General features: G+C 49.0%; 2 protein-coding genes across 3 annotated transcripts in view; one reads left to right on the top strand and one right to left on the bottom strand.

Annotated features, from left to right (window-relative positions):
• Positions 1-11,202, top strand: part of JAM3 (junctional adhesion molecule 3) — an 83,057-nt gene extending 71,855 nt beyond the window's left edge. Inside the window, exons 2-9 of the mRNA XM_041772140.1 lie at positions 162-227; positions 759-872; positions 5,136-5,288; positions 5,769-5,971; positions 6,851-6,950; positions 8,576-8,705; positions 8,800-8,854; positions 9,154-11,202. Of these exons, the coding sequence (XP_041628074.1) occupies positions 162-227; positions 759-872; positions 5,136-5,288; positions 5,769-5,971; positions 6,851-6,950; positions 8,576-8,705; positions 8,800-8,854; positions 9,154-9,189 (857 nt within the window). The 3' untranslated portion in view covers positions 9,190-11,202. The remainder of the gene's footprint in view (positions 1-161; positions 228-758; positions 873-5,135; positions 5,289-5,768; positions 5,972-6,850; positions 6,951-8,575; positions 8,706-8,799; positions 8,855-9,153) is intronic.
• A 1,604-nt stretch (positions 11,203-12,806) lies between these two features.
• The window catches only part of NCAPD3 (non-SMC condensin II complex subunit D3), a 60,199-nt gene continuing 45,027 nt past the window's right edge, over positions 12,807-27,978 (bottom strand). For both annotated transcript variants that reach the window (XM_041769903.1, XM_041769904.1), the window contains 11 exons: positions 24,603-24,740; positions 24,164-24,297; positions 23,725-23,921; positions 21,444-21,554; positions 19,454-19,591; positions 18,577-18,746; positions 18,296-18,435; positions 17,379-17,456; positions 13,333-13,404; positions 13,191-13,251; positions 12,807-13,095 (listed from right to left, as the gene is read on the bottom strand). In XM_041769903.1, coding sequence (XP_041625837.1) covers positions 12,990-13,095; positions 13,191-13,251; positions 13,333-13,404; positions 17,379-17,456; positions 18,296-18,435; positions 18,577-18,746; positions 19,454-19,591; positions 21,444-21,554; positions 23,725-23,921; positions 24,164-24,297; positions 24,603-24,740 — 1,345 coding nt within the window. In that variant the 3' untranslated portion in view covers positions 12,807-12,989. The remainder of the gene's footprint in view (positions 13,096-13,190; positions 13,252-13,332; positions 13,405-17,378; positions 17,457-18,295; positions 18,436-18,576; positions 18,747-19,453; positions 19,592-21,443; positions 21,555-23,724; positions 23,922-24,163; positions 24,298-24,602; positions 24,741-27,978) is intronic.

Here is a 27,978-nt window from a genome sequence, read left to right as displayed (position 1 = left end):
CGACAGAGAGCAGTCAGCTTGCTGTATCTAAGAGACCTGGCTTTGTTATAAAACACCAAATCTCTGTGGTTCGTGGCTGTCGTCTACGTAGAAGGGGGGGAGGGTTCTCTGCTGTTTTCGAGTTGCCTTGTCTCTGACGTGACCTTATTCTTTCCCTTCAGGTTGCTTGACCGGGGCCGTGAATCTCAAGTCCAGCAACCGGACCCCAGTGGTCCAGGAGTTTGAAAGTGAGTGCAGGGGAGCCTCCCAGGGGAACGGGCACCACCTAACGGGCACTGGCAGCCAACTCCACCCGCGCCTGCCGCCGTACAGGGCCACACAGATGTTCGGGGGTGGCTGGCTCCTCGGCCTTGCGCGCGGTGTGCCATGTGCCCTGTGTGGTGCAGCGTGCCTCCGCGGGCCGGCAGGAAGTGTGCTGGTTCTGCACCCGCCAGCACCCAGCGCCTGCCTGGATTTGTAGGCACAGAGCAGCTTGCTTACACACAAGCGTGTGTGAGGGGCAAGCGTGTGCTCTGATTAGTAAAAGTCCTCGCTTAATTGTCTGTTATTTTTCTGGCTAAAATTCATCTTTTCTTAAAGTCACTTGGAGCCTGGAGGTGGATTTTTTTTTTTTTTTTTTTTTTTTTTTTTTTTAGGAGATGGATTTTTTGACCCACATGCAAGACTACCTAAAATGAGCCATAGCTGCAGGGTCCAGGTACACAAGTGATCATAAAATTGTTTCACAGTCTCTGAGAGTTCTTTTTTTTTCTCATTAGGTGTGGAACTATCCTGTATCATTACAGATTCACAGACGACTGACCCCAGGATTGAATGGAAGAAAATTCAAGATGACCAAACCACATATGTGTTTTTTGACAACAGAATTCAGGGTATGATCCTCTAATCCGCTCCTTTGTCCACAAGGGCTGGGCATACACCTGTAGCTCAAGATGGTCCTCCAAGTGGTGCTGCATCTGTAACCAGGATTGTTGTTTGGTCTGGTTCAGTTTGTTTCACTTCTGGAAAAGTCCAACATGGACAAGTAATGAGAGTAGTACGCTGCCCCTCCCTGCCCCTGTCGTCCAGCTTCAACAGGCATCACCTCTTTAGCTGTGGTTTGAATCTGTCTGTAGCCCACCCTGTTGAGGTATCACGGTGAACATTTTCCTAGGCCATCCTCTTACCGTGTGCTCCATGACATTTGTGATACCAGCTGCGTGAGTCAATCAGAAGGATCATGAGGAACAGCATGGAGACAGGTGTTTGCTGAGCACCTACTGTGTGCCAAGCTTCCCACATTGAGAAAGCATTTGCTAGAACAGAGGTCAGCATAGAGTGTCTCTGATCCCATGAAGTAGGGCAGGGCAAGTGGTGGGAAAGGCTTCCCGGGAGTGACATCTTGGCTGAGCTAGGAAGCCGGTTAACCAGGCCAGATGCTGAGGGGTGGGGTGGAGGAAGGTCGTGGGCCAGAAAGAAGGCTGTGTGTAGGGATGTGGAAGCAACAGGCAGCTGGGCTTAGGGAAACTGCACGCTCTCCATGACAGCTGGGACTAAGGAGGGGAGACGGGAGGACTCCACACACCAGGCGGGCATGCCAGGGCAGGCAAGAAGCACTGAATGCCCGGCAAGAATGGACCGGATCTTGAGGGTCCGCAAAGATTTTTTTTTTTTTTTCCGCAAAGATTTTTTTAGAGGGAAGGGAGACAATTTCATTTACACTTTAGAAAAACTGACGTGGCTACTTTGTGGAGGAGACTGGGGATGGGGAAAACCCAGGAGTTCAGCAGGAGTGCGAATTCAGAATTTTTTTGCAGAAGCCAGAAGGGAGCTGCTGATGGCGGGAGGTGAGGTCGAGGCAGCATCGAGAGAGATGGGGAGGGGTTGCTAGGAGCAGGTGTGGCACGGAGGGAGAGGGAGACGCTATCAATGGCGGGCAGCGGGACCTGGCCTTCCCTCTACCAGGACGCCGGGGCCCCACAGCTCCTAGGGTGGCCTTGGAGTCCGCAGAGAGGGTGATACCTGGAGCTTCAGAGGAGAGGGCAGAAGTAGTGGAAACAGCCTGATCCCGCAGTCTTACTGCTTTATGTCCCCAGCATCATTAGAAGTTACAGGCTCTTAAAATCATTTTTCAGGGGGACCCTGGGGGCGCTCAGTGGGTTAAGCGTCTGCCTTCGGCTCAGGTCATGATCGCGGGGTCCTGGGACTGAGCCTCACGTCGGGCTCCCTGCTCAGCGGGCGTCTGCTTCTCCCTCTCCCTCTGCTCCTCCTCCTGCTCAAGCTCTCTCCAATGTACGTCTTCTCACTCACTCAAAAAAAAAAAGCCTCTTTTGAGAATCGTGTGTTCTCCTCACTAGTATCGTCCACCTCTTAATTTTGGAGAGATGGAAATGTTTTTCTCAGGAAACAAGTCCATTTTCTGTGACAACTGAGGCTGCTACTTATAAAGCCTGTATGTACCCTTGTGATCATCAGAGAAAACTAGGTGGGAATCTTCTTAAAGAACTTCCTGTTTCTGGGAATCCAATACCTTACTCTTAGCCGGAAGGATGGGGAAGGTGTTTACACACAAAATATGAAGGCTGCAGGAAAATTTGAATCTTGCTGGACCTCTTCTCTTGCCTCAAGTCACAACTGTGCCAAAAGCTTCCTGATAGGTTTTTGTAAACTTTCTCATTGAAGCAGGAGTCACATGCAGTGTTACATTAGGTTCAGGCACACCCTGTAGTGATGACACAGATCCGCACGTCACTTGGTGCTCACTGTGAGATGTGGAGTCACCATACAGCATTATTACAGTATCATTGACTTTATTTCCTCTATTGTACTTTTTATCTGTGACTTATTTTGTAGTTGCATGTTTGTTTCTCTTAATTCCTCTTCACCTATTTCACCCTTCTGCCCACGCTGTCCCCTCTGGCATCCACCAGTTTGTTCTCTGTATTTATTAATCTCTTTTTGTTATGTTTTGTATTTTAGATTGCACATAAAAGGGAAATCCCATGACACTTGCTTTCTTTGTCTGATCTCATTCACTGAGCATATACTCTCTAGGCCCATCTATGTTGTCACAGATGGCAAGATCTCATTCTTTTTTTATGATTGTGTAATATTGTCAATAACACATATATGTATATACACACACCTACCATATCTTTGATAGATTCTTATTTACTGTTACCTGGTAGAAATTCTAATTCTCCCCTAATGGCTACTGGATAACAAACCTTCGTATTAGAAAATGCCTTTGGAAATGTTCATCTTTCTCATCTTAAGCATTTTTGTTTTTATTATATTATGGTAATAAATCCTTTTTGTTCTTGCCACCAGTCAGCTGGTTCAGTAATAATTATTTTCTATTTTGTGTGTCATTTTTTTTTTACCTCTTTCCCTTATTTGTCATTTTTTAGGTTCTTCATGCTTCTTTGAAAGAGTTACCATCTTTTTATGCTTTAAAAGTTTTAATGGGCAGCCTGGGTGGCTCAGCCGTTAGGCACTGCATTTGGCCCCAGGTGTGATCCTGGGGTCTCGCAATCAAGTCCCACCAATCAAGTCCCACGTTGGGCTCCCTGCAGGAGCCTGCTTCTCTCTCTCTGTCTCTCATGAATAAATAAATAAATAAAATATTAAAATTTATTTTTTTAAATGAGATGTAATTTATAAAGTTCATATTTTTGTGTATACTTCAGTAGCTGTTAGTATAGTCAACAGAGATGTGCAACCATCACTGCTTTCAAATTACAAAACATTTCCATCAACCCCAAAAGAAACTGCTAGTCTTTAGCCGTTACTCCGCTTCCCCTTTATCTCCACCTCCTGGCAACCACCGATCTACTTGGTCTCTCTGGATTTGCCTATTCTGGACACCTCATAGATGGAATCATGCAACAGGTGGTCCTTTGTGACTGACTTCTTTAACTCAGCATGTTATTTTCAAGGTTCATCCACTGTACAGCATGTGTCAGTACTTCATTCCTTTTTATATGGATGAAGAATATTTCATTGTAGGTATTTCATTCACTTTTTTTTTAAGATTTTATTTATTCATGAGAGACAGAGAGAGAGAGAGAGAGAGAGAGAGAGAGAGAGAGACAGGCAGAGGGAGAAGCAGGCTCCATGCAGAGAGCCTGATGTGGAACTTGATCCCGGGACCCCGGGGTCACGACCTGAGCCAAAGGCAGATGCTCAAACCCTGAGTCACCCAGGCATTGTTTTATTTTCTTTGGAGAAATGTCTACTCAATCTTTGTCATTTTTAAATAGGTTATTTGTCTATTTATTGTTGAGTTGCAAATTCTTTATATATTCTGGATACTAGTCCTTTGTCGGGTCCATGATCTGCAGATACTTTCTCCCATTTAGTGGATTGTCTTTTCAAACTTGCATGTCCTTTGAAGCATGAGACTTTTAAAATTTTTTATGAAAGTCCAGTGAAGGCCAACACGCCTTTTTTTAAAAGTTTGTGATTTTGGTGCCATTTCTAAGAAATCATTGCCTCATCCAAGGTCATGATGATTTATGTCTATGTTTTTAACTAAGAGTCATACTGTTAACTTTTTTTAAAGATTCCATTTATTTATTTGAGAGAGAGCATGTAAGAGAAAGCATAAGCAGAGGGGAGGGCCAGAGTGACAGGGAGAAGCAAACTCCATGCTGAGCAGGGACCCTGACACGGGACTCGATCCCAAGGCCCCTGGATTACGACCTGAGTGGAAGGCAGATGCTTAACTGACTGAGCCACCCAGGCGTCCCCAGATGTTAGCTCTTATAGGAAGGTCTTTGTTGTATGTGGTGTGAAGTAGGAGTCCAGCCTCATTTGCATGTGGAGATCCAGTTATCCCAGCACCATTTATGAATATTGGTTGTTTTTTTAATGTAGCTTGATTTTTTTTCTCTTTTAATGGGAAATCCTGGCTGGGAATGCTGAGAAGAAAATGAGGTCCCTGCTTTAACAAGAGACCCATGTAATGAGTCCTCTTACACGCCAGGCACAGCGCCCTCAGCTCCCCCTCTTTTGGACAGGAGCGGACCCAGAAACTGGTGTGCCGTCTACTCATTGAGGCGTTAAGAAGCAGCGCTAGCCCCGGAAGCCGCCTTCTTCAGATGGCAAAGATGTTTTTAAACAGTGTTTTTGTGTCTGTATCCTCTTTTCTGTAGGAGATTTGGCAGGTCGTGCAGAACTATTGGGGAAGACCTCCCTCAGGATCTGGAACGTGACCCGGACAGATTCAGCCCTTTATCGCTGTGAGGTGGTTGCTCGAAACGACCGCAAAGAAATTGATGAGATTGTCATTGAGTTAACTGTACAAGGTAGGAACTCACATGAAGTTAACACACTCCCCCTCTCAGGCCTCATGAGTCTGTCCATAAAAAAGATTGGAAGGGGAAAAAATAAGAATTAAAATAAAAGATCAGCTCTTACTCGTTCCCTCTAGAGCTACATCCCTCGGGGCATCACGGGACTTAGGCAGTGGGCGGTTGTGGGCGCTGAAACTGCCTGAGCTGGGGTGCAAGGTGAGAGGGAAGGGGAGCTCCAGCCACTCCCCTCACCAGTTGTAGAAGGCACTCCTTAGGGGGGTGGAGGCGTCAGAAACGTGCTGTGGGGTTATCTGCGGGGGATGAGCTGGGGGCAGATGCGGAGGCAGATCTGAGCCTGTGGGTGTGACATGGGGATGGCAGTGGGGCATCACCTGGCTGGCTCTCCTGGTTTTGGAACAGATTAATTGTGGGCTTTGAGAAGAATCCTTCCACGTCGCTGACTTGAAACCCCAACCCGTATTCCTCCCACAGTGAAGCCAGTATCTCCTGTGTGCAGAGTCCCGAAGGCTGTCCCTGTGGGCAAGATGGCCACGCTGCACTGCCAGGAGAGTGAGGGCTACCCCCGGCCCCACTACAGCTGGTACCGCAATGATGTGCCGCTGCCCACAGATTCCAGAGCCAATCCCAGATTTCGAAACTCCTCTTTTCTCTTAAACTCTGAAACAGGCACTCTGGTAAGATCTCTTCTCAGAGGTGAGGCTAGAAACATCTTTGTTGGGGAAGGGGTACCTCGTGTGGAAAGAGCACTGATTAAGAGACACAATGAACTTTGTAAGACAGGAGCCAAAACCCCATACTGTTGGAGAGTCTGGGAAAAATGAACCTCCCCTCCTTTTTATAAGCAAATAAGTGCTCAGGGAATAAATAGAGGAAAGGAAACCTGTAGAATAAAGGGGATTGTGGAGGTGTATGAAATCAATGTAATGGGTTGGTGACGTCAGGGTCCTGATGTGAATAACCACCTGGAGAAATCAAGAGACCGGGCAGTTGGGTTCCATCTGAAGAAGTCCTTATGTGTTAGAGATGCATGCTGGAGAATTTATGGGGAAAACGTGTCTAGAATGGTCTTCAAAGTAACCCAGTGGAGGGAAGCCGGTGAGGGGAGAGGTGAAGTAAGATGGGTCGTGTGTGGAGGACAGGCTGCCCTCCTGCAGCCAGGCCACCCGATCCGTGGTGTATCTAACCGCACTCGTGGCAAGCCGGTTTGGATGGCATCCTCTGTACTGGTATCGCCCAGGCGTTGCTGAGGGATAATCCTCTATCAGAGCCCCTTTCCCTGAAGCAAGGCAAAGCTCAGCCTGCATCCTGGATGTTGCCAGGCCTCGAGATCTCCAAACCCTGAGCAGATCTCACTCTTCAGGAGCTCCTGGGCGAGACTGTTGGGAAAGGAATCGGGGGAGAGCCGGGACGGTGACTAGGAAGCCGAATGGGAACCCAGACAACTGAGCAGACCTCTTGCTCCGTTCTGGACTTAGCCCGTTGGTTGGGCTCTTCCCTTCAGCCCAGGGGGTCCACCCCGTTGCTCGGACTCATGACTGTAGTTTCCGAAACAGGTTTTCAGTGCTGTTCACAAGGAGGACTCTGGGCAGTATTACTGCATTGCTTCCAATGACGCAGGCTCGGCCAGATGTGAGGAGCAGCAGATGGAAGTCTGTGAGTTACTTCGTGAAAATATTTCATCTGCAGACTGTCAAGTGGATAGAACGTTTTTAATTTAATATTAGACCATCAGTTTAGACAAGTGGTCAGCTTTCTTCTGGAGATGACTGGAGTCCCCGAAACCCACTCGGGTACATTGAAAGGACAGATGAGAAAAGTCTGAGTAACAGCTAAATGACTAATAAGTGGGTACTTGCAATATGTTTATCTCCTCAAAATAGACTTTCTGGAGTCTTCTGATGTTGGGAACATAGTTACTCATATCACTTTTAACTGAATTTAATAAACTCCATTTTGGGGTGCCTGAGTGACTCAGTCAGTTAACAGTTTGACTCAGGCCTTGATCTCAGGGGAGTGTGAGCCCCATGTTGGGCTCACACAGCATGTGGCACCTGCTTAAATAAATTCCAATTTTTTGATAATTGATAGACTTATCAAGACATAACCTATGTAAGGTCTCCAGAAATTTATTTAGTTGACCATCATTTTGTGATCAGCTGACAGCCAGTTACCCTGTTCTGTGAGGACACCATCTCTGGGGTCCTGGGTCTACAGGGGAGGTTTGAAGGCAGGATGGGGCGGATGGGGCATGTCACCATCATCACCACCTGGGGCGCCCCTTCCTCCTTCCTGCGCATAACTGACCCCAGAGCAGTGTTTTCCAAGCTTGCCAGATTGTGAGAAGTGTTGGATTGCAAGGCCCCACCCCAGGCGCTGGACTCCGTCCCCAGGGCGGTCTGGGAACGTTTGCGTGTTAAACTGTTTCCAGGGGATTCTTGTCATCTGTCAGATGCAGGAAACTGCTCCAGGGCAGGAGGAAGACTCTTGGGCTTTGCTGCACACCCACCGAATCTCTAGTGAGAGTGCTTGGGGCCGGACAGTGTAAAGTCAGAGTTTCAGTGTTTAATTGCACACTCACATTTGAAACCACCATAGTAAGAGAAGTTCGTTGCTTAGGTGGATATATTGCTGCCTGTTTTCCACCGCATTATCCTCTCGTGAAGGCAACAGCCCCAGTGCCCCACACTGATGGGGACTGAGTACCTTTGCCAAGTATGTGGAAATGGGAGGAGGGCGTCAAGGGGTTTCCTCCACGGGGCGTGTAGATAGGAGGCCAGGCAGCTGGTAGTGAAAGGTCACGTTCCCACCTCAGATTTTTACTTTTCAGTCCTGTGCGAAACTAGTTCTTTTCCCCCAGATAACGCACAGCAGAGGGAATCCCTGGAAATTAGGAATTTTTTTCTTGGGGATTCCTGGCTCCTAATGGTCTTCATAAAATGGAACCATTTCCTCCATTAATAATATTTTCAGGGATTAGCCAGAGGACCATAAGCTTTCTATACGTGGCTAAGCCCCTTTTAATACAGGATTAAAAGTGTAACAGCATTTGCACTGTGGTGGTCCCAGTACTTTTTACAAGTGAGGGCAGGGATCCGGGGTCCTGTATGTTCTGGGCTGGAAAGACTGAAGTGGTGTCACTCCAGCCCCCCGGGGGAGTGGGGCATGAGGGCGGAGCGGGGAGGAGGGAAGAGCAGGAAGGAGGGAGGCCTGGTGGGATCGGTGGCTGTGGTAAGACCAGATGGCATGTTCCTCTCCTCTCTCAACCCCTCTTCCCCCAGATGACCTGAACATTGGCGGCATTGTTGGCGGGATCCTGGTGGTCCTTGCTGTCCTAGCCCTGATAACAGTGGGTATCTGCTGCGCATACAGACGGGGTTACTTCGTCAATAATAAACAGAATGGCGAAAGGTGAGCCTGTCCTCTGTGCTAGGTGATGAAGCCCAGTGTACACGGGCGTCCCGCGAAGTCATAGTCACTGAAGCCCTTTCTCCTTCTTTTTCAGTTACAAGAGTCCAGGGAAGCCAGATGGCGTGAACTATATCAGGACAGATGAGGAGGTAAGGAGAGGAGTGAGGCAACAGAGCAGATGTCATTTAGGAAACCTAGAGATCAAGGTCTTTCCAGCAGAGCAGGTGACGGCTGTCCTTGGACAGTTTGTCCACACTCCTGGCGTTCAGTGCACAGGTTCTCGTAGGTGTCCCTCTTGAAGAATGGTTTCATTTGATCTATTTTGCTTTAAGTTTTTTTTTTACGGAAACGGCTCAGGCCCGACGTCCACACTCCCTCTCCCCTCCCCCTCGGGGCCCTGGGCTGCCAGAGCGCGGGTGGCCGTGTCTAACCTGTGCTGCCATTGCAGGGCGACTTCAGACACAAGTCATCATTTGTCATCTGACTGTGACGGTGTGGCTGGGGGAGCACATGCAAATACCTCTACCAGAACCTCCTGGCAAGAGTGGCCCGGGAGCCAAGTGCACCTGGACAGAGCTAGACACTTGCGCAAAAGCTTTTTGTTTTGGCCAAAGTTGACCGCTACTCCTTTCTTACTTTTTTAACAAGTCACATGAATAAAAGAATTTTCCTCAAGATGGGCACGGTCATCACAAGGAAAAAACTGCATTTCCCTGAGGCTGACTCCTCGTCTGTTTCTGGCCTGGCTCTTACCTGCGTGTTGGGGTGATTGGGAAGCTCTCGCTCACAGGCTGGGCTGCGTACCGTGGGCCTGTGAAGCCAGTTTGCCACTCACCTCCATCAGCCAGGGGGAGTCCGTATGTGGGACGACAACCACGGGGCGCCGGCGCGGCAGGGCTGGGAGCACCACCCCCCGACGGCAGTTTGACCCAGTGAATCCAGAACAGAAGCATTTGATGCGATGATCTTGTTTTACAGTGGCCCACGCACAGCACTGCACTGATCCTTGAAGGTTTTGTTGATCAGTATTCTAGCGTCCATCTTGGAAAATCTCTCTGCATCAGGATGTTATAAAAGCAGCCCAACTGGGAAGGTAGATTGCTTGTTGGAAGAAGGGATCTTCTCACCTGTAGGAACCCTGTTTGTCCTGGGTGGGGTGAGGCAATGTTTCAGTATTTACAGAAAACCATCTTCTGTGAAATCTGAAATGGTACTGAAATAACGTTCTGCTTTTCTATGGGTGTTAATTTTATAAAATTTTACATTCTAAATTTTTGCTAAAGATGTATTTTGGTTATTGAAAAGGAAATTTCTATTTAAACTGTAAATATGTTGCCATACAGTGTTTAATAACCTATTTTTTTAAAAAATTTCAACGTAAGGTAGTAATTTCCAAGCTACTAGTGTTAAATTGGAAAACACCAGTAATTAAAAAGTATGTTAACCCCCCAAATCCTCTTGAGGCTTACTGGAACATTCCTTTTTCCCACATAAGCTTCAGCATTTTTCACAGGAGAACTTAGTCTATACACCAGACCAGTGTTACTTAGAAAAACCTTTAAAACAATTCCAGTTGAATAATGTCAAGATCTGTTTGGATTTCTGTGAAAGAAACAGAAGGAGCTTCAGGTTGGCTTTGACCGGCCTCTTCTTAGAACACTCAAACTGCCCGTGCCCCGAGGGCGCCCAGAAGTGCTCGCATTGAGGAGCCCCGTCACCAGGCCCCCGTGCGAGCCCCGCACTCCACGCCGTCGGTGCTGGCTGCTAACTCTGAAGGCCGGTCGGCCCGTGCGCTGCACCCTTACTGGCCTGAGAGAGGCCGTGCGTGCGTCAGCTTTACGGTGTTGGCTAAGGCGGGTGCTCCAGCACGGGCGGTGTCCTCCCTGTGTCCTTCTGGCGTCCTCGGGACAGAGCTGTGGTTGTGGATGGCTCATTAGACGAAGCAGCCACAGCTGTTTTCCTCTTACTCGTGTAGCTCAGAAGACTGTCCGGGGCCAAAGGCAGTGCTGAAAACCACAACCGTGTTTTTTAAGAGAATGAATTCCCCGGTTCTCTTTGCCACGAAGCAAGCACAGGAGGCACCGCACGTTGCTTCTCACCTCACGATAAACAGTGCCGTGCTGGTGGCGAGGCCAGGCCCCGGAAGTGTCAGGCAGTGCAGCCAGGGCAGAGCGTCCGATGGCGAGGAAAGCGAAATGCCTCAATCAAAGGCCATGTTCTGATTTTTAAAGTCCTTACCTCCCCAAGACACTGCTGCTCACTGGGGGGACTCAGCAGCCTCCCTCAGAAGCCTTTGCTCTTCAAGAGCAGATGTTCTTCGCCTCAGATACGTTGATGACGTGCAGCGGTCTGAAGCAGCAGCTTCTCCGTGCCTCAGGCTCCACTGTGTGCTTCAAGGATTGGTTTTATGTAGAAGGATGTTGTCCTCTTGGGATTCAACTTCCAGTGTCTTTATTTTTTATACTTCAAGGTTTTTGTTTTGTTTTTAATTGAATACTTGAGACTTATGTTGACTTTTCTTCTTTAAGTTCTGTGAATACTCTGCCACGTGGTGTTTGGCAGCAGTGGGCAACTCTTCATAACTGCTTAATGGAACTCCTGTCCTTTTGCAGTGGTGTCTCGACTGCTTACACTTGAGACTGTCCCTCTGTGTTCACCCCTCTTGGTAGGAAGGGATAGTGTCCCTGTTCTCTAGTTGTTGGGGAGCAACCCTGGCTGCCATCCCGGTAGGACAGCCTTACCGCCTCCCTTACGACCTAATTCCTCCTATCCTAGTGCCGTGGGAACAGGGTCTACGGAGAGAAGGGGGTACGAAGTTTGGGAAGTAGTTGCCTAAAAGTAGACAGAAAAGGAACATTTGTGTGTTTCTAAGATGTGAATGTGACTGAAGAAGCCTCCACAAGGCTCTTGTGGCCTCTGGTGTGGCTGTGGCTGTACATAGACGTTGCAGACTTGTACTAACACACCTATAAGTTGGTATTTGTTAAACCTCATTTATAAAAGCTTTTAAAAAAAAAATCAACTTTGCCTCATTACTTCTCTTCCTTATGTGCTCCATGTTGGGTCTGCCTTTTTCCTAGCATTTTGTTAGGCAAGTGCGCCTAAAATGGCACCAGCCCAGGTGTGGAGAGAGACTGCCGTCAGTTACCTCCCACTTGTCTGGAGATATGGGTCTATGCTCAAGAGCAGCTCCGTGACGCTCTGCCAACAGCAGGTCCACGCGCGTCACCGTTCACATACGGAGAACTGCGGGATAGAGCAGTGCCAGTCCACCCTCAGATCCCACCACCGTACTTCCGCTAGACATCCACGCAGTGACCCTGTACTTCGCTCTGTAGTACTGGGACTCAACGGGGAACTGACTGGACTTTTCCTGGCCACCCTTGGACAGAACATGCATGCACGTGTGTTCAGGTTGCCAAAGCCATCCCCCGTGGTGGGAGCAGGCTGTCCAGCACCAGCGCATGGCCCCTGAAGGTGGGCTGGTAGGAGCAGGCCCGCATTTCCCTGAGGAGGACGTGTGCTGCTGCTGGGGGCAGACGGCTCCTGTCCGGGGCCAGAGGCGGAGGGACAGATGAGCTGAACCTTAACAACAGTTATTTTGTTTTTCCCCCTAAAAGGAAAGTTGGGTTTAAAAAAAATTTTTTTTTTTTTTTTAAAGCAACAGACATATATTTCTAACAGTTCTTGAGGCTGGGAGCGTTTTATCATTCTTAAACACTTAATGTAAATTAAACTGACTACCAGTAAAAGCCCTGTTCTAAAAATAGAAATAGTCTTTTGAGTACCAGAAGGGTGTATTTATGCTTAACCTTTATTATTCCATTTTAGAAAGCTGTACACTTTAAAAACTTCCGATTTATAAATAAGAATAAAAAAATAATTACAATCAAAACCCCATCATCAGGTACAGGAAGCTAAATACTGGGGGGAATTCCGACGAGAGAGCAGAGGCCTGATGTATACGAAAGCAAGCCGATCTGCTACGTTCCTTAAAGACCCGACTATGGTTTGTCAGGATGAACCCGACTACCTTCAAATGCAGTAAAGTTAGGATATTAAATAGCTAAAGCATTTCTCTATTATTTTACATTTTTTTTCTTTTTCCCACACGTTGCATGAACAGAAATGTAGAAGCTTGGCCAGCCACACAGGTGCACGCTTAGAGTGCTGGGGTCGTAAGAAGAACCTGTTACCTCGCGGTCAATGCCTCCCTCTCCCTGGGGGTGAGGGAGACCATGCATCCTCGGAACTCTTTCCTCCCGGATGCCCTGGAATGCAGTCTCAGTTGGCGGTTTTCAGGGGGATCTTGCGGAGTGACCTCCTGCTGGGTGCTGGGTTATCTTTATTTCTGGGGGACTTCACGTTCCACTGCTGAGGCTGGGGAGGCCTGGGGAAAGGAAAGGAAGGACACAATCCTTCTGGAACTAAAGATAAAACCCTGACAAAAACATTTACCTCAAAAGGAACTTTTGGTAAACTTACGGTTTATCAGGAAGCGATAAACATAAAATGTCATTTCCTTGACACTGGGCCTCAATTTTCTCTGAAAGGGAGTCAGACACAAATTCAGATTTCCCAGAACTCAAAAGGTGGCTAATTAGCATCTGACAGGAAGGGAACTTGCCTTTGACTGAGGGCGTCTGCGGTGTGCCTATGTAGCTGACTCCTGCTCCGAATGTCACGTCATTGATGGTCCCTGGGCAAATACGGGGAAAACACTGTCAAGGAAAAGGAAAAGGAAAAGCCAGCAGGGGACAGGCCTGTAAGCAGTCCCCTGGGCAAGGCCAGTCATGGAGGGTCCGGTTTACTCAGTCACTTGCCCTGATCCCCACGCATCGGCAGATGCCGACCAGAGGCCCTCTCAGACCTCAACTTGACCTTTGTATGGGGCTTGAGGTTGGACCCTGCCCTCCTGGACCTCAATCCCCCACGTGGCTGCCTGGCTCCCTTCTCCCAGGACCCTCGCCAGCTGTGGCCCCGTGTCTCCACGTCTCTCCTGGCTCTCGGTACCTCCAGCAGGCTAGTGACCCCCTATTCCGCCCAGCTCCCACCTGTCCGGAGTCCTCACTTGCGCTCCTCCGCAAGTCCCTTCTGAAAAAATTTTTTTTTTTAATTTTTATTTATTTATGATAGTCACACAGAGAGAGAGAGAGAGAGAGAGAGGCAGAGACATAGGCAGAGGGAGAAACAGGCTTCATGCACCTGGAGCCCGACGTGGGATTCAATCCTGGGTCTCCAGGATCACGCCCTGGGCCAAAGGCAGGCGCCAAACCGCTGCGCCACCCAGGGATCCCCGCAAGTTCCTTCTGAACATCTGTCCTGTCGCTGGGATGCCCAGCCCAGACCGTGAGGCATGAGAGGCCACTTCACACCTCCGAACTGCAGATGTTCACCTTCGTCCTGGCTCCTCCTCCCATTGCCCGTCCCCCTCTCGCCCTGCCTTAGCTCCGTGGTTGCCCCACCGCCACCCCAGGGCCTCCCCTTCTTCCGGTTCGCCCCCAGGAGGCCCGGAGCAGAGTGGAGGCAGAGACAGGGAGCAGAGTGGAGGCAGAGACAGGGAGCAGAGTGGAGGCAAAGATGGGAATCAGACTTGAACTCTGGCTCGGGGGCTTCCGAGCGGCGGAACGACTCCAGAAACCTCATCTCCAAGATGGGTTCACGTGTGCCCGCCTCAGGGGACTCGTAGGGACTGACATTCTGTTTGGTCCTTAACGCAGCGCTCGGCACTCTGCTCGGCACAGAGTCCTGGCGGCTCAGAGTCCCCAGCGCCCCCAGCCCCCAGGCGGCCCTAGCCACCTGCTTGAGCACACGCTGCAGGCCACCACCACAGGTCCGACTGTCGCTGCTCCTCCTGGCTCCCGCCCGTGCAGGCGCCCCCCTCACCAACGGCCATGCCTGTCCTGAGACCTGGGCAGTGACACGTCTCCCAGGACTGACTCCCTGTGTCCCATCCTTTCTGCAGGAGCTACCACCATGTCAGTGCAGAGCACGGGCTCAGCAGCTGGCTGCCTGCTGCCCCGTCAGAGGGCCCGGGATGTACGCTTCCACCCCACCCTTCGCAGCAGCACCTTCGTAGCAGTACCTACGCACTCTCTCTAGTCTGTCCTGATGTCCACCGGTGCAGTGCCGGCTGAGTGCCTGTGAACTACTGCGCTGTGCTGAGGGAGACCCGTACCTGCTCCGCGCTGCCCCTCAAACCGCAGTGTGCTCACTCCGCTCCTGGGGGCCTCCCTGGGCTGCAGTCCTAGCTCCCCTTACGAACGTGCACATTTTCTTTCCAGTTTGGAAGCCTGGGCACATCCAGGTTCCAGAGGCAGCCTTGCAGAGGCAGCTATGTAGCGACTCTCAGGTCCCGCGTGCTCTGTGAACGCTTAGAACCGAGGGCAGGAGTGTTTCTGGTGCCCGAGTGACAGCACTAAGGGAGCAGCTGAACGCTGCACGGGTTCGCAGGGACGACGCAGCCCTGGGCATCACTCACTCCCATCAGCCAAGCCACTGTGTTCATAGCTGACTACCACTGGTGTGCCAGAGCCGTGGGCCTGGCTGGCAGTCTTCCTCCCGCCTCTGTGGAGCTCAGACCACTTCCTGATAGTCACTCCCCAACAGCCATCCACATGTGTGTGCACAAACCAGACACAGCAGAACTGAGTGTTTCTACACGATCTGATCGTTCTCCCAGGAAGCCGAGCTACCGGGAGGCCCTTCTTCAGGCGTTCCTTCCTGGTTCACACTAAGGAAAGATGGCCACAGACTTTACATTCAAAAGCCTAGAGAAAGAAAAAGCACTCTGTCAACCCGGGGACACCCGAGGGTTGTGTCTTCAGTACAAAGAGCTACCGCACACAAATCCAAGCAGTGTTATGCAGCACAGCAGGCTTCAGTGCAGAGGAACCCGGGCTGCTAGGAAACCAACCAAAGTCTGGAATCAGGGTCTCCTGGGGATGAGCAAAGCTAAAATGAGATGCGTTCTCCCCATTTCTGCAGCATATGGCTCCTAACGCCAAAATAGAAGCACTTGGTTCCTCTGAACCAGGAACAAAGAACATACAGAAAATTTGTTTCCAAGAGGCTGAGTTTTTCACATAACATTACACCTGTTCGGTACACAGGAACTCCAAATTACCGCTTTTCATAACAAAAGCAGTCACGATTCAGCGTCACCTACAGAGGTGGGGTAGGAGTTCTGTTCATCCGTTAATCTCCCTTAAAAGAAGGACTTAAGGAAATTCCCTATAGCTCGGTAAACACTAACAGATCACAGCATCGCAGGTCACAGAACTACCCAGCAAGTAACCAGAACACACTAGGTGCTCAATAAATTTGTTCTGACTGAACATACAACTAGACCAACAGCTTGCTCCTGGGTTGCACCTTTGCCAAAAAGAATATTTCATGTGCTCTCAGCCTGCAGCCGTGCAAGGGCAGCACTATGGGCACTAAGGCTGTGCCGTCAGGGGACCGGCCCTCAGGCCCCAGCCCACCACTTGTCCTGACACTTAACTGGCCAACATCGGTTTCGCTCCTCCCGCGTGCCAGGCACTGTGGCAGGCCTGGGGGCTACGGTGAAGAGCAGAACAGCTTATACACTACCTGCAAGCAAGATGAAGTACAGCTGGCCCTGAACACCGTGGGGGGTGGAGGGGCCAGCCCCCACCAGTCAAAAATCCGCATGTAACTTCTAACTCCCCTCAAAGTTAACTACCAATAGCCAGCAGCTACCAACGGCAGCTGGCCAGGAGGAAGCCGGCCACTGCCCGCTCTGTAGGTTACATGTACCATAAAGTGAGCCAGAGAACAGAAACGTTATTGACATGATCACAAGGAAGAGAGATGTGCGGTGCTGCACTGTAAACAATCTGCACACGCGTAGGCCAGTCTGCTGTATCTGGAGGTGTGGCGAGTACAGCTGAGGAGGTCGGAGTGCCAGGAGGGAGGCACCTCGTCTCACCTCAAGGGTCAGGGAGGGTTTCAGGGAAGACGAAGCGGTGGCCACCAGGGAAGGGGAAGTTCTAGGTGACGACGTGGCGTGTGAATGCCCCCCGTCAGCCAGGAGGGGGTATGGCCCCAAGAACCCCACCAGGGGCTGGCGTGCAGAGGAGAGGGAGGCACAGGGAGACAGGCCGGGCAGGGCTGTACTCCAGACTGTGCACAGTAAGAAGCTATAAAACAAGGTAATGGGGAAAAATCCTTTACACCTCGAACTCATCTTGACTTTGAAATAATAGGAAGTAACAGAAGATTAGAAAAACCACCCAGTGGGTGTGAGAAGCTCTGGAGCTGGCCTCTATGACACACGTGGTGCCTGCCAGTGTTGACAGGTGACAGCTGCGAAGCAGGGCTGCCCGAGGCAGGCAGGAGTGCACACGCGTTGGCTCTCGAATGGCAAGGAAGACGCTGCCCAGGGAAGCTGTGCTCAGCGTCACTGTCACACAGGGAGCCTCAAGGGTGGCTGTGTGCTTACCCAAGTTCCTGCAGGTAAAAGCACTCAGGAGAGCTCCTGACATTCAGCTAGTGCTTAGGCTGCACGAGACACCGTGTGGCAAGGCACCGCCATGCTGTGGGCCACTGGGAGCGCCTTCCCCTAGTAGAGGACCTCTTTCTACAGCAGGACCTCCACAAATGACTGCGGGAGAGACTCGGCAGGAGCTGGCGTCTCCCAGGAGTACTTACTATCAGGAGTGCTGATCGCTCGTTTAGTCACGTGCTCAACAGCTCCACTGGACTCCTGCTCCAGGCTGTAGGAAGTTGCTAGGATAAAACAGGGAAGTTTAGCTGTCCAAGAAAACCCCCAACACAATTAGCAAGACATGTGATAAAGTTAATATCCCAAATAGTGTCCTTATGAGATCACTCAGAAAGATACCAAAATATAAACACGAAAAACGATGTCCATTTTGACTAGAATTCAAAGAAAAGGAAATTAAAACCAGAACCAGTTTTGATCTATAAAGCTCGGCAAAGAAGATGGGAAATTATAAGACTAATGTTTCTAAGTGGGAAAACGGACACCGGTGCACTGCGGGCTCCCACCAGCATATAATGTACAGTGAATTACAAAGGGCAGCCTGACATTATCAAAGGCTTTAAAAATTTTCATGGCCTCTGCGTGCTGGGATTCAATCCCAAAGATTACTTCATTGTGACATTACTTCAAAAGACTGAAAAACACCTATGTTTCTGAGGATAGGGTAATAGTACACAGGTCCCAGTGCTTTCACAAGATAGGACGCTATGAAGCCACAGGGAGAAAGTTAGGAAAGAAAAGTTCATGGGATTACGTTTACTATTCTTGTCAGTATGTGTAGGGAAGTCGACCACAAACCAGAGATGCACACTAAAATCACCATCGTGTAAGTAAGGCCAAACACATGCTCTTTTCTGAATCTCTTATCATAAGTACGCACTGTTTTGCCACCCAGAATCCCAAATCCCCAAAGTTGTTTGTTTTAAAGATAAGAAAACAAATCATTTTAAAAGGGGTGACAGGGAGGCTTGTTCTGTGCTTTAATCTGTCTCCTACCTGTGTCTGAGGTACCAAACCCAGCACTTCCATCAGCCCCCTGGGGCCACTGGGACTTGGGACTTACCACGATGGCACACTTTGTCCAGTCTCTCAGGGCTTAATGACAATGACAACACTCCTGTGCTCCGACTGTGATGCCTGCTTTTGGACTCTACAGCTTTCTTGACAGAGTTCAGGATGGCGATGGTGCTCAGGGACATGGGCCTGCGGAGGAACACGTGCCAGACATGCAGGGGGAGGGGGGCAGAAACGCTGGGGTGACCGCCCTCTCTGCCTCTCGGATGCGCCTGGAGGCGGCGTCCGTGAGAGCACCCAGTGGGAGACTGGTGAGGGGCAGCTCCGTACCTGCCTTTGGGGATGAACCTCTTCAACAGCCCTGTCTCTGGGGCAGGAGACAGAGGCGGTGCTTGGCCGGCAATTGCCTTGGGTTCAGTGGAGGGCTGGCTCGCAACAGCAGGTGCAGGGGAGCCTTCCTGGCCAGCAAGAGCTGGCCTTACTTCTAAACTCGGAGCAACCTGTCAGGGGAGAGAAATAAAGACCAATTACCTACTGACACTTTTTTTCCTGTTAATAGAACCTTTACATGCCCTGAGCAAGTCCATAAGTAATTTATTTTAAAAGCACGTCATCCCTGGGCAAGTAGAACTTTCTCTTCAGAAAGTTATGGCAGACGTCGTGGCATTAAAGAGAAAAAGGATTAAGTCAGTTTGCCTTCATTTTTTAATGCGGCAGACGTGCGTGGATTTCTCAGAAGTGAGCACCCTGTGTCTGGAAGTGGGGAGCAGCTCACCTAGAAATATACCCCTAGTGACATTCTATCCCAAACAGGCACATGGGGAGCAGGGCCACAAACAGACGCCTCGCGGTCTGGTTAGCCATGATCACTGCAATCTCAGATTGTTAATAGCCCGATGACCAGCGTGCTCTATGGGCATTCACACCCCCCACCTATCATGACGACGACTTTGTAGACAGGTTCTCGTGGCCTGGCCAGGAGGGAAGGAGGGAAGCCTCCCTGGTCGAGCGATCCAAGTGGCACACGTGGCAAAGGAACACGCTGCGGTCCCCAAGCAGAACCCAAAAGGTCTCGCTCTGACCAACCCCGGCCCGTATGTGGGTTTCCAGAAGCATTGGGAAAGCGGGCAGCAGAGGGCAGGCTGCAGAGGAGGGTCACGCACTACCTGCACGGCATGCCCTGGGCCTTCTAGGCTGCCCCACTCACATCTGCTTGTCTCGCCAGCTCCTGCTCCTGGGCTAGCTGCTCGTTGTACTTCTTGATGTCGTACTCGAGTTCCGACGCTAGCTGCTTGTCTAACGCAAAGAAATCCTTGATTTCATCGCGGTAATCCTGCATCACCTCCTAAAACAGGCCCAGACAGGTCATTTAGTGTTTTCTTGAATAAATACATAAGCTCTGTAACATAACCTGATAAATACTAACAGGAATAATAAGACCTGTTCTGCAAGAGCAACACTATTCCTAGTACATCAGCCAACGTAAGTAACACAATGCTATTTTCCTGGAAACGCCAACCACACTTGTAGGGACCACACCAGCCGGTAAGCATGATGTGAGAACTAGCAGCTCTGATCTCTTGGGAGGCTCCTGTCTACCCGCCACTCAACAGGCAGTTTCCCAGGTTCCTGATGAGGAAGAAGGGACATGGAATCACACCATCTGAGCCTCAAGCAGAGCTTATAGCAGGGTGCAGACGGGCCCTTTCAGTTCCTGAAGGTGAGGATGGGGCCAGGGAGGCACCCAGGTGGTGGGACTCGGTTCCGGGTTACCACCAGGGTAAAGGACCTTGTAGGTCCCTGAGGTAGGCCCCTCAGGACTTCAAGTCAGACGCTAGACTGGCAGGTGTACATGGCACTGTCCTGGCTCTGACAGGGCCTCTGGAAGTGAGCTACGAGAAGCCGTACGGTCTAAGTTTCGCCTCCGTCTATACTAGCTTTGTCAGAGGATCGCGCTTATGGCTCTAATCCCATTATTGTGTCTTCCTCTGAAGCTACGACAGAAGAGCTTTAATGACTCGAGGGTAAGAACATCCCCAGGCCTTACAGGGGACCACCAGGGACCAGGCCTCTCTGCTAAGAGGCAGACAGCACCTTACCTAACAGCATTAGAGGGAGAAGATTTATCGTAGACCCACCCACAAGGGAGTCCCAACAAAGGGAAGGAAATCCATGAACCCTCCAGCCACTGCGAAGAGAGGGCTGCATGGGCCGGGGGAGGACGGGCGCAGCCGCTGTCACGGAGGGTTGCCAGAGAATGAGGGCTGTGCTGCTCCAACACGGCAACTGCTGGCCATCCTCTGGACGGATGCTCAGAAACGGGATGGACTTACCGTTCGTAAGCCTTTAGTTTATTGAGGATCTAAATTATTTTTTTCCTCTCAGAGCTCTAAAACACTCTGGGCAATAAAAACATAAGAATAACTGGAAGTTCTCATTTTTTTCCACACAATGAGCCTATCTTTCCTACCTTAACTTCCTTTAGTTAAAAGAGCTATTTGAAGAATTTATATCCAATGTAATCTGGTTGTAGCCCTTACTGAAAAAATGTGTTTAGCATTTCTTGAGAAAGAAAATAGCATAGTGTGAACAGAAAGGAAAAAACATTCCCTTTATTGCTGATTGAAAAATTTTGCCAGAAAGGTCAGGAGTCTCATTTATGTCTGCAAGACAAGTCTACATATCCTGGGTGCTTTGGCCAGGACTGTTCATGGCCCCGGATCCCACCAGTGATGGCGGCCCAGGCCCCATCGGTGCGCCCCAAGACGCACTGCTATTTTCTGATGTGGAGGCAGTGTTAAAGGTTAACATCCCCAAATTGAACATAATGCCCGATTTCACTTTATCCCTCACCAGAATGAACTAAGATGATTCTTTTGTACTTTACCCCAGTTGAGAAAGGCTTCGAAACTGAATCTCAAAACTGGCATCAAGGACACACATGCTCAGCACAGTGAGTCAGCCCTGCATAAACTCAACGGCATGGAAAGCCAAGAACCAACTTCTGAGGAACCTACGGTTAAACGCTCTCTTCTCCCCGACAAAGACCTGTCTGGCTGGTCTAACTTAAAAATTTTTTTATAGCATTTTGAGTTCCTGTGATCACCAGCCAACTGCTCCATCGTAAACTGTGACAGATCCTGAGTAATGAGCTGGAGGCGAGAGACACTGACCACAAAGCACAAGGTCATCTTTACCCTGAGATAGGTCATGAGTTCCCGCAAAGCTGGGATCTTATTTTTCTCTACCACAGTCTTCAGGGAGATGATAATTGGAATAATATTTTCTATGAAATTCTTCTTCTGAACCTGTAATAACACAAACAAAGGCGTGCTTTAGATGGACAAGGTTCTGAGACCGAGGCTTCCCCCTGACCTGGCTCCTCCTGCACGGCGGAACTACCTAGGACCCGACACCTTGGTCCTGGGAGCTTGATAACACTCAGAAGGTTGCGTGAAGTAGGATGGGGATGGATGCTATTCTTACTTTTTAAACATGAAACAGGAATTAGAAATATGCTGAATAATTTAACAATCTCCAAACCTCCACACAAACCCATCTTGGATCCACTCAATTCCTCCACTCAGCATCCTCCCTTTGGAATGAAAATGAGTCTACTTCTGGCTACCCAAAAGGGACATTTTGTATTCCTGCTGGAAGTAACAAATGGTTGAGAATGGCTAAGCACAGAGAGTTGGTGTTGTATTTCTTTTTGTGTGTATAACTCCACACACATTTAGAAAAGCGTTATGTAGTTACATAGTACCTGATTTGACCAAGCCTTCATATTCTTGATCACAAATAATCATTACCCAGAGATATTTTCTAATAAATCCCTTAGAATTAAAAAGAATCATTATAGTAGCCCATATATGTAGTAAGATTTATCCTTCTTAATCTGAAAAGTATTTTTTCTTCTCGTTTAAAGTCACTAGTATGCGTCCCTTGCTTGCAAATCACCATTTCTAAAAAGTCTTATCAGAGTTCCTAAAATAAAAGGTCAATCAGTAGAAAAATAAACACTTTAATAAATATGAGTTTGAACAGATGGTAAGTTTAGAGGTAGTTTTAAAAAGTGGCTTAAATGCATTCAACTCAATCAATACTATCAAACGCCTTCTCTGAACCAGACACAAAGCTAGCCTCTGGGGATGTAAAAATGAAGCCAGAAATTCTTCCCTTCGAGCGACTTCTAGACCAGATTGTGTGCTACGATGTGTGGCATGGTGTGATAAGTGGCATGAAGGCGAGGAACTTACAGAAAAAGGATGCCTACGGAGGTAGGCCCATCTTTTGAAAAGATGTAGGAATTTGGCAGCAGGAAAGGACAGGGTAGGAAAGGCCCTGCAGGCAGGCAGACAGTGTGCAAAGACACAACAGTAGGAGTGCACTCAAGGAACCCACAGTGACCTGGAATGGAGAGGTCAGGGAGGGGAGCGTGGAGATGAGGGGTGCAGGGGCAGGACAGACATCCCAGGGCTCCATGTGCCTGGGAGAAGGATTTTATTTGGAAGATGATAGGAAACTACCAAACTACAGACTAAAGGTAGCATTAGTGAGGCATAACATATATGCCATAAAATGTACCCATGTTAAGTGACTAGTTTAACGAGTCTGACAACGGTATAGAGTAGCTCAAACCACAGTCTGCTTAATCACCCCAGTCTCCCTGGAAGTTCCCTGCTGCCCTCTGCAGCCTATCTGCCTCTAGTCTCTTTTAAGTGGGAGAATAAAATGATCAAATCTGTCCGTAAGAGACTGCTGTGGCAGCAAGGTGGTGCACAGCCCGGAAAAGAAAGAAACTAGAGACACAAAGGGTGCGGAGTGAGGAAACCGCCAGAAATGACACCAGCTAAACAAGCGCAGAGCTACTCAGAATGGGTGAGCACAGAATGGTGCATTCGCAAGATAAAATGGACAGGATCTGGTGACATCCTGGATGGTGACCCAAGTCTATTTCTTTAGGGTCTGAAGCTTTCAGGACTCAGGTGGGAAATACAGCCTAGTGATCCAGGCTGGTGTAAGACCCCGGCCTGGTGAGGACTACGGCAGTCAGGCACCACTCTGACTGAGTCTGATCCCAATTTTCCCACTTTGGCCAAACGCAGCAGGGGCCTGTCATGCCAGACTTCAGACTGGGGTAGTACTGGGTCCTCTTGGGGACAACTTGGTAGATAATGGTTTCCTTCTCCACGATAGAGACTTCAGGAGAAGAGACGGAGAGGAAGAAGGGAGGAGTAACTCAGTTTTGGCAGAGGTGTCTGAGAGGCCTGTGGCACATCCAAGCAGACAAGTGGGATGGGTTCAGGCCACAGGAGAAGGTGGAGCTACACACAGAGGGAGAATCGTCATCACTGGGCTGAGTGTTAAGGCCACGGGTAAGAATAAAATATGGATCTGAGGCAGACCACCAGTACTCAGGGGAGGGGCAGAGGAGCACGGGGGTGTAACCAGGCCCGTTTACAGAAGGACACTCACTTGTGAGATGAGCCTCTTCTGAGCTTCCTGCATGACTGCACTGGCCAAGGCCATGTCATCTTCTTCCAGAAGGTCTTTATCTGCTTTAGATCTCATGGCCAAAAGCTTGATTTCCTTAGAGCTGAGGACCTCAAATGTATCTGAGAGCAATTCACTGGCTTCCATGTCTAGGGGCAGGATGCCGTCGGCAAAGGATGCTGAGAAAGAGCACAAAAGGTCAGCTTCTGAGAAAGTCAGCCCCAGGGTGGGGAAGGGTAGCCCAGAGATAGGAGGGCTCATCTTGGCTTCAAGTGGGCACAGCTGATGTCAAAGAAGGAAAAAAACCAGGGTCTTCCCACAGTATCAGGGGCTCATTTGCTAGAGATCTACTGAGCCATTAGCCAGCCACAGGGCATTTCATTTTTAAATATACATTTTATCCCAAACACACCAGGCCTACCCAAAATGTTAAGACAGATTTTGGAAGTGATATTGAATCGCTGTTCATCTGTGAAGTGCTCCAGAAGAAATTTGTAGATTTTCATTCGTTTCTGCTTGTTTGTCTTTCCCTTCAGTGAAAACAGCTGCTTCTCTCTAGGACAAAACAGGACAATTTTACCACATGATGTGGGCAAGGGTGCAAGGATGTTCATTTCAGCAGCAGTTTCCAGCATCCTAAAAACTGTCTACCCACGGTGGAGGTACATGATTGAGACGACTATGCTTCTCAGAGGCACTTCCTTGGGACACTACTGGACGAATGGTCTCGCATCACCCTGTCCAGAGAAGGCAGGCCTGCCACAAGGAGCGCCAGGGCCGGGGTCTGTGCCTCGGGACTGGTACAAAGCAGCTGCCCATCTCCCACCGCTCGCCCTGCCCTTCCCGAGAGCTCCACTGACCTCTCCGACTGGGGGAACTTGTTATACTTTTCATGCTTCTCGTAGTTATTGAAGTGGAAGATACACTCAATGAAGTGCTGGAAGAACATGACAGGGTTCCTCTTCAGCAACAGGTGAGCCAGGCAAAACTCCCCAAAACTGCAGGGAAAGGGGAGAGAGAAAAAAGAGACCTGTTTGCTCTTTGCACACAGCCTCTAAAAATTACACCAAGAACATGGAGGTGTGGGGGGAAACTGCAAACAAGTGACAAGGAGAGGAAATCTATCCCAATACACAGCTTCATTCAGATCAGAAGAGAAAACTTCACTTCTTCTGTCTGTCCTTGCTCAACAGCCTCCTTTTTGAATCCAAGGTCAGCATAAAGGCCTTTTCTACTAGTGGTCCTTTCAAAATTCTAACCAGGTGCACTACTCAGGTACACTTTAAATATGGGAAAACCACCAACCCACCCCAAATTGCTCTTCAAGTAGAATTCTGCGGTTCTCATGGCTGATGCAACAAACCACCACCTGAAAATGAGCACCTGGCTTTCTCCCTCAACTTGAGGTTTGCTACCCACAATAATGAACAAAAAGCAGTTTTAATCATTGGGACTTTTTCCAGAATTGGGATTAACTACAAGAGCCTCACAGTTTGGGTCAGCACAGACAGCGAAGCACTCTCACTGAGCTTCGGACTCCCCAGCAAGCCTCCAGTACTCTCCTTTCTCCTGTGCCCCCAAATCTGGAAGAGGCATCCAGCGTGCACATACCAGGCTACCCAGTGAGACACAGATGTCACCAGCCCTGCACTGATCTGAGGAGCAAAACACTCGGGGTTTCCAAAGCCAAATGTACATGGACAAAAGCCAGGGGAGAGAAGGCCGAGGCATGGGTATCTGCTGGGGTCAGCATGGGGTGGTGCAGAGCTGGCTCCAATCCATTCATACTCTCTAGATCTATGTTTTAATAAGTCATTTCAGAGCTAAATGCAATTTTTACCTACAGGGGCACCAGACGACTTTCCGGGTGGAAGAAGCAGTGATAAGGATGACCCAAAACGATTCTCCGCTTTGGGATGCACAAGACTCAAGGGAGAGTCACCTTTCCCTACTAATTCACCTTTCCTCCTGAGGCTAATATTAAAATATTCAAAGCATACACAGCGAGTAAAACTCAGAGAAGGTAGTTCCAGAAACTTGAGAGAAGTTAAGCCCAAGTAAAAGCTTCACGGCAAACAGTGGCACTCTGACCACTCCCCCAGGAGATAAGGGTGGAGCCAGACATAATTCTGAACACAAAACCAGCAAAGGGAGTCCCCCGAGTAGAAGTTCACATACGGCCAGCTAGAAGCACCTGCTGATCTCGGAGCCTGTCAGTATGTTCTACACAAACTGCTGTTTTGTAGGCCCGCAGAAGGACAAACAAGGTCACTGCAGCAGGTGAGGTTCAGAAGGGTTACTCTGGTAAGCCATCTGTGCCCAAGAGTAGAGAAAACCACTCCCCTGGAACAAGAGACTTTACCTTCCTTTACTACAGCAACCAACCAGGGCACAGCAGTTCTTATAACCACTTGCACTTCCTCTTCACATCTGACGTCATCCATGTGAGACTGAGATCAGACAATGCAGGACTCTTCCACAAGAAGAGGGGCTGCCCTGAGCTTGCGCTTGGGAGCTCCGACTCTGGATGTCCACTGCTCATCTACTCAAGAGTTTGGGTCAAGAACAGATACCAGCAGAGGTAACTGATGGGCAAGATACTCCCTGGTGAATAACTGGCTTAACCAACTGCGTGGATAAATCCAACAGGAACATAAATTATGCACAGGATTCACATACTCGGGGCTGGAGGCAGAGTCAAAGAGCTCTGCATCCCAAGAAGCCAAGAACCAAGTCAATCGGGGTAAGCACTCATCTGGATGCTACATTTACTGGGACTAAAGGCACATTTCAGCCTTGACTGGATTAAATTCACCGATCATACTAGCTCGATAAACTGGGGAAGACAATTTTTTTTTTTTTTGGTCAGCTCAAAAGTTAAAAGAAATCAACATTCCCAGGAGTGCTTCCTGGAGCATTCCTTCAAAGCAGCAGACGGCAGCACTTCTCATGTACCTGGAACAGAAAACTTCAACACCTCCAAAGACATCTTCCTAAGAACTCAGCTTCCTTTTCCACCTCTCTGCATCCCCCCAGAACAGTATGTCAAAGGAACAGTATGTAATCACACCACCAATTTAGGGATACTGTTTCAACATTTTATATAACACTAACGGCATTATATGGGAAACAAAAAGAAGAACCAGCTAAATATAAGTCATAATAATCCTATATAAAACAGTTATTACTTTCCTACTAAGAATCCGAATCCAGCTTTCAGATTAACCTCCACTTTCAGTATTAGTAGGAACATAAAAATCTGACCTTCTTCAGATGTTTTCCCATGCAATGCTATTCTGAAGCATCTGATCAATCAAGGCCACTGCTCGTGGACTCCTAGTCCTGATCTGGCCTACACCATGGTCTCAGACCCATTTATGCCAGAATTCTGTTTGAAACTTGAGACAAGTTACTTCCTACATGACACATCCATGTGATCCTCGGCTACCTCCCCAAATCCAGACCCCTTTGGTCCCCCATCTTCCTCATCTCTATCACATCTCTATATTGCTCTATACTCTTCTGTATTCTCTCCTGATCTCACCTCCCATGTCTCCTTTCCCCTGACTTGAGCCTCCCAGGCCCTGTGTTGTGACACTTCTGTGGCATTTCCCCAGGTAAACCTGAACGGACTACTGACTTGTTACCTATCGCCCGTGACTGCTATACTACAAGATCACCACCTAGTGGGCAGAGAGGAAAATACATCATACAATCGTGCAGCACCCAAACTGTGGTCTGTATGACCAATTACAAATGTCATGCCAATTTGCTCAAGCCAGAATCTTCAGGCCCACGTGGGCCAGAAATAAACACACTATAGTCTCTTTGGAAGACCTGTATTAGCAGATACGTATGGAAAAATTAATGTGTTTGATGCAAGCAGACAGGCCTGACCTAAAAATATGGGAACAGACTAATTTAAGTCCCAGTTAACAACGATAATCAATAGCTTATCCAAGCTGAAAATCAAGGCCCACATGTGAACCATGTGGTTTAAACAAACCCAGAATAAGGAGATAAAAATAGAAAGATTTTTTTTTTTTTTTTAAATTTTATTTATTTATGATAGGCACACAGTGAGAGAGAGAGAAGCAGAGACATAGGCAGAGGGAGAAGCAGGCTCCATGCACCGGGAGCCCGACGTGGGATTCGATCCCGGGTCTCCAGGATCGCGCCCCGGGCCAAAGGCAGGCGCCAAACCGCTGCGCCACCCAGGGATCCCAAAATAGAAAG

Source organism: Vulpes lagopus, chromosome 10, assembly GCF_018345385.1.
Source record: "Vulpes lagopus strain Blue_001 chromosome 10, ASM1834538v1, whole genome shotgun sequence".
Lineage (NCBI taxonomy): Eukaryota > Metazoa > Chordata > Mammalia > Carnivora > Canidae > Vulpes > Vulpes lagopus.
Note: the sequence above shows the minus strand (reverse complement) of the source record. Positions and strands in the feature narration are given on the sequence as shown.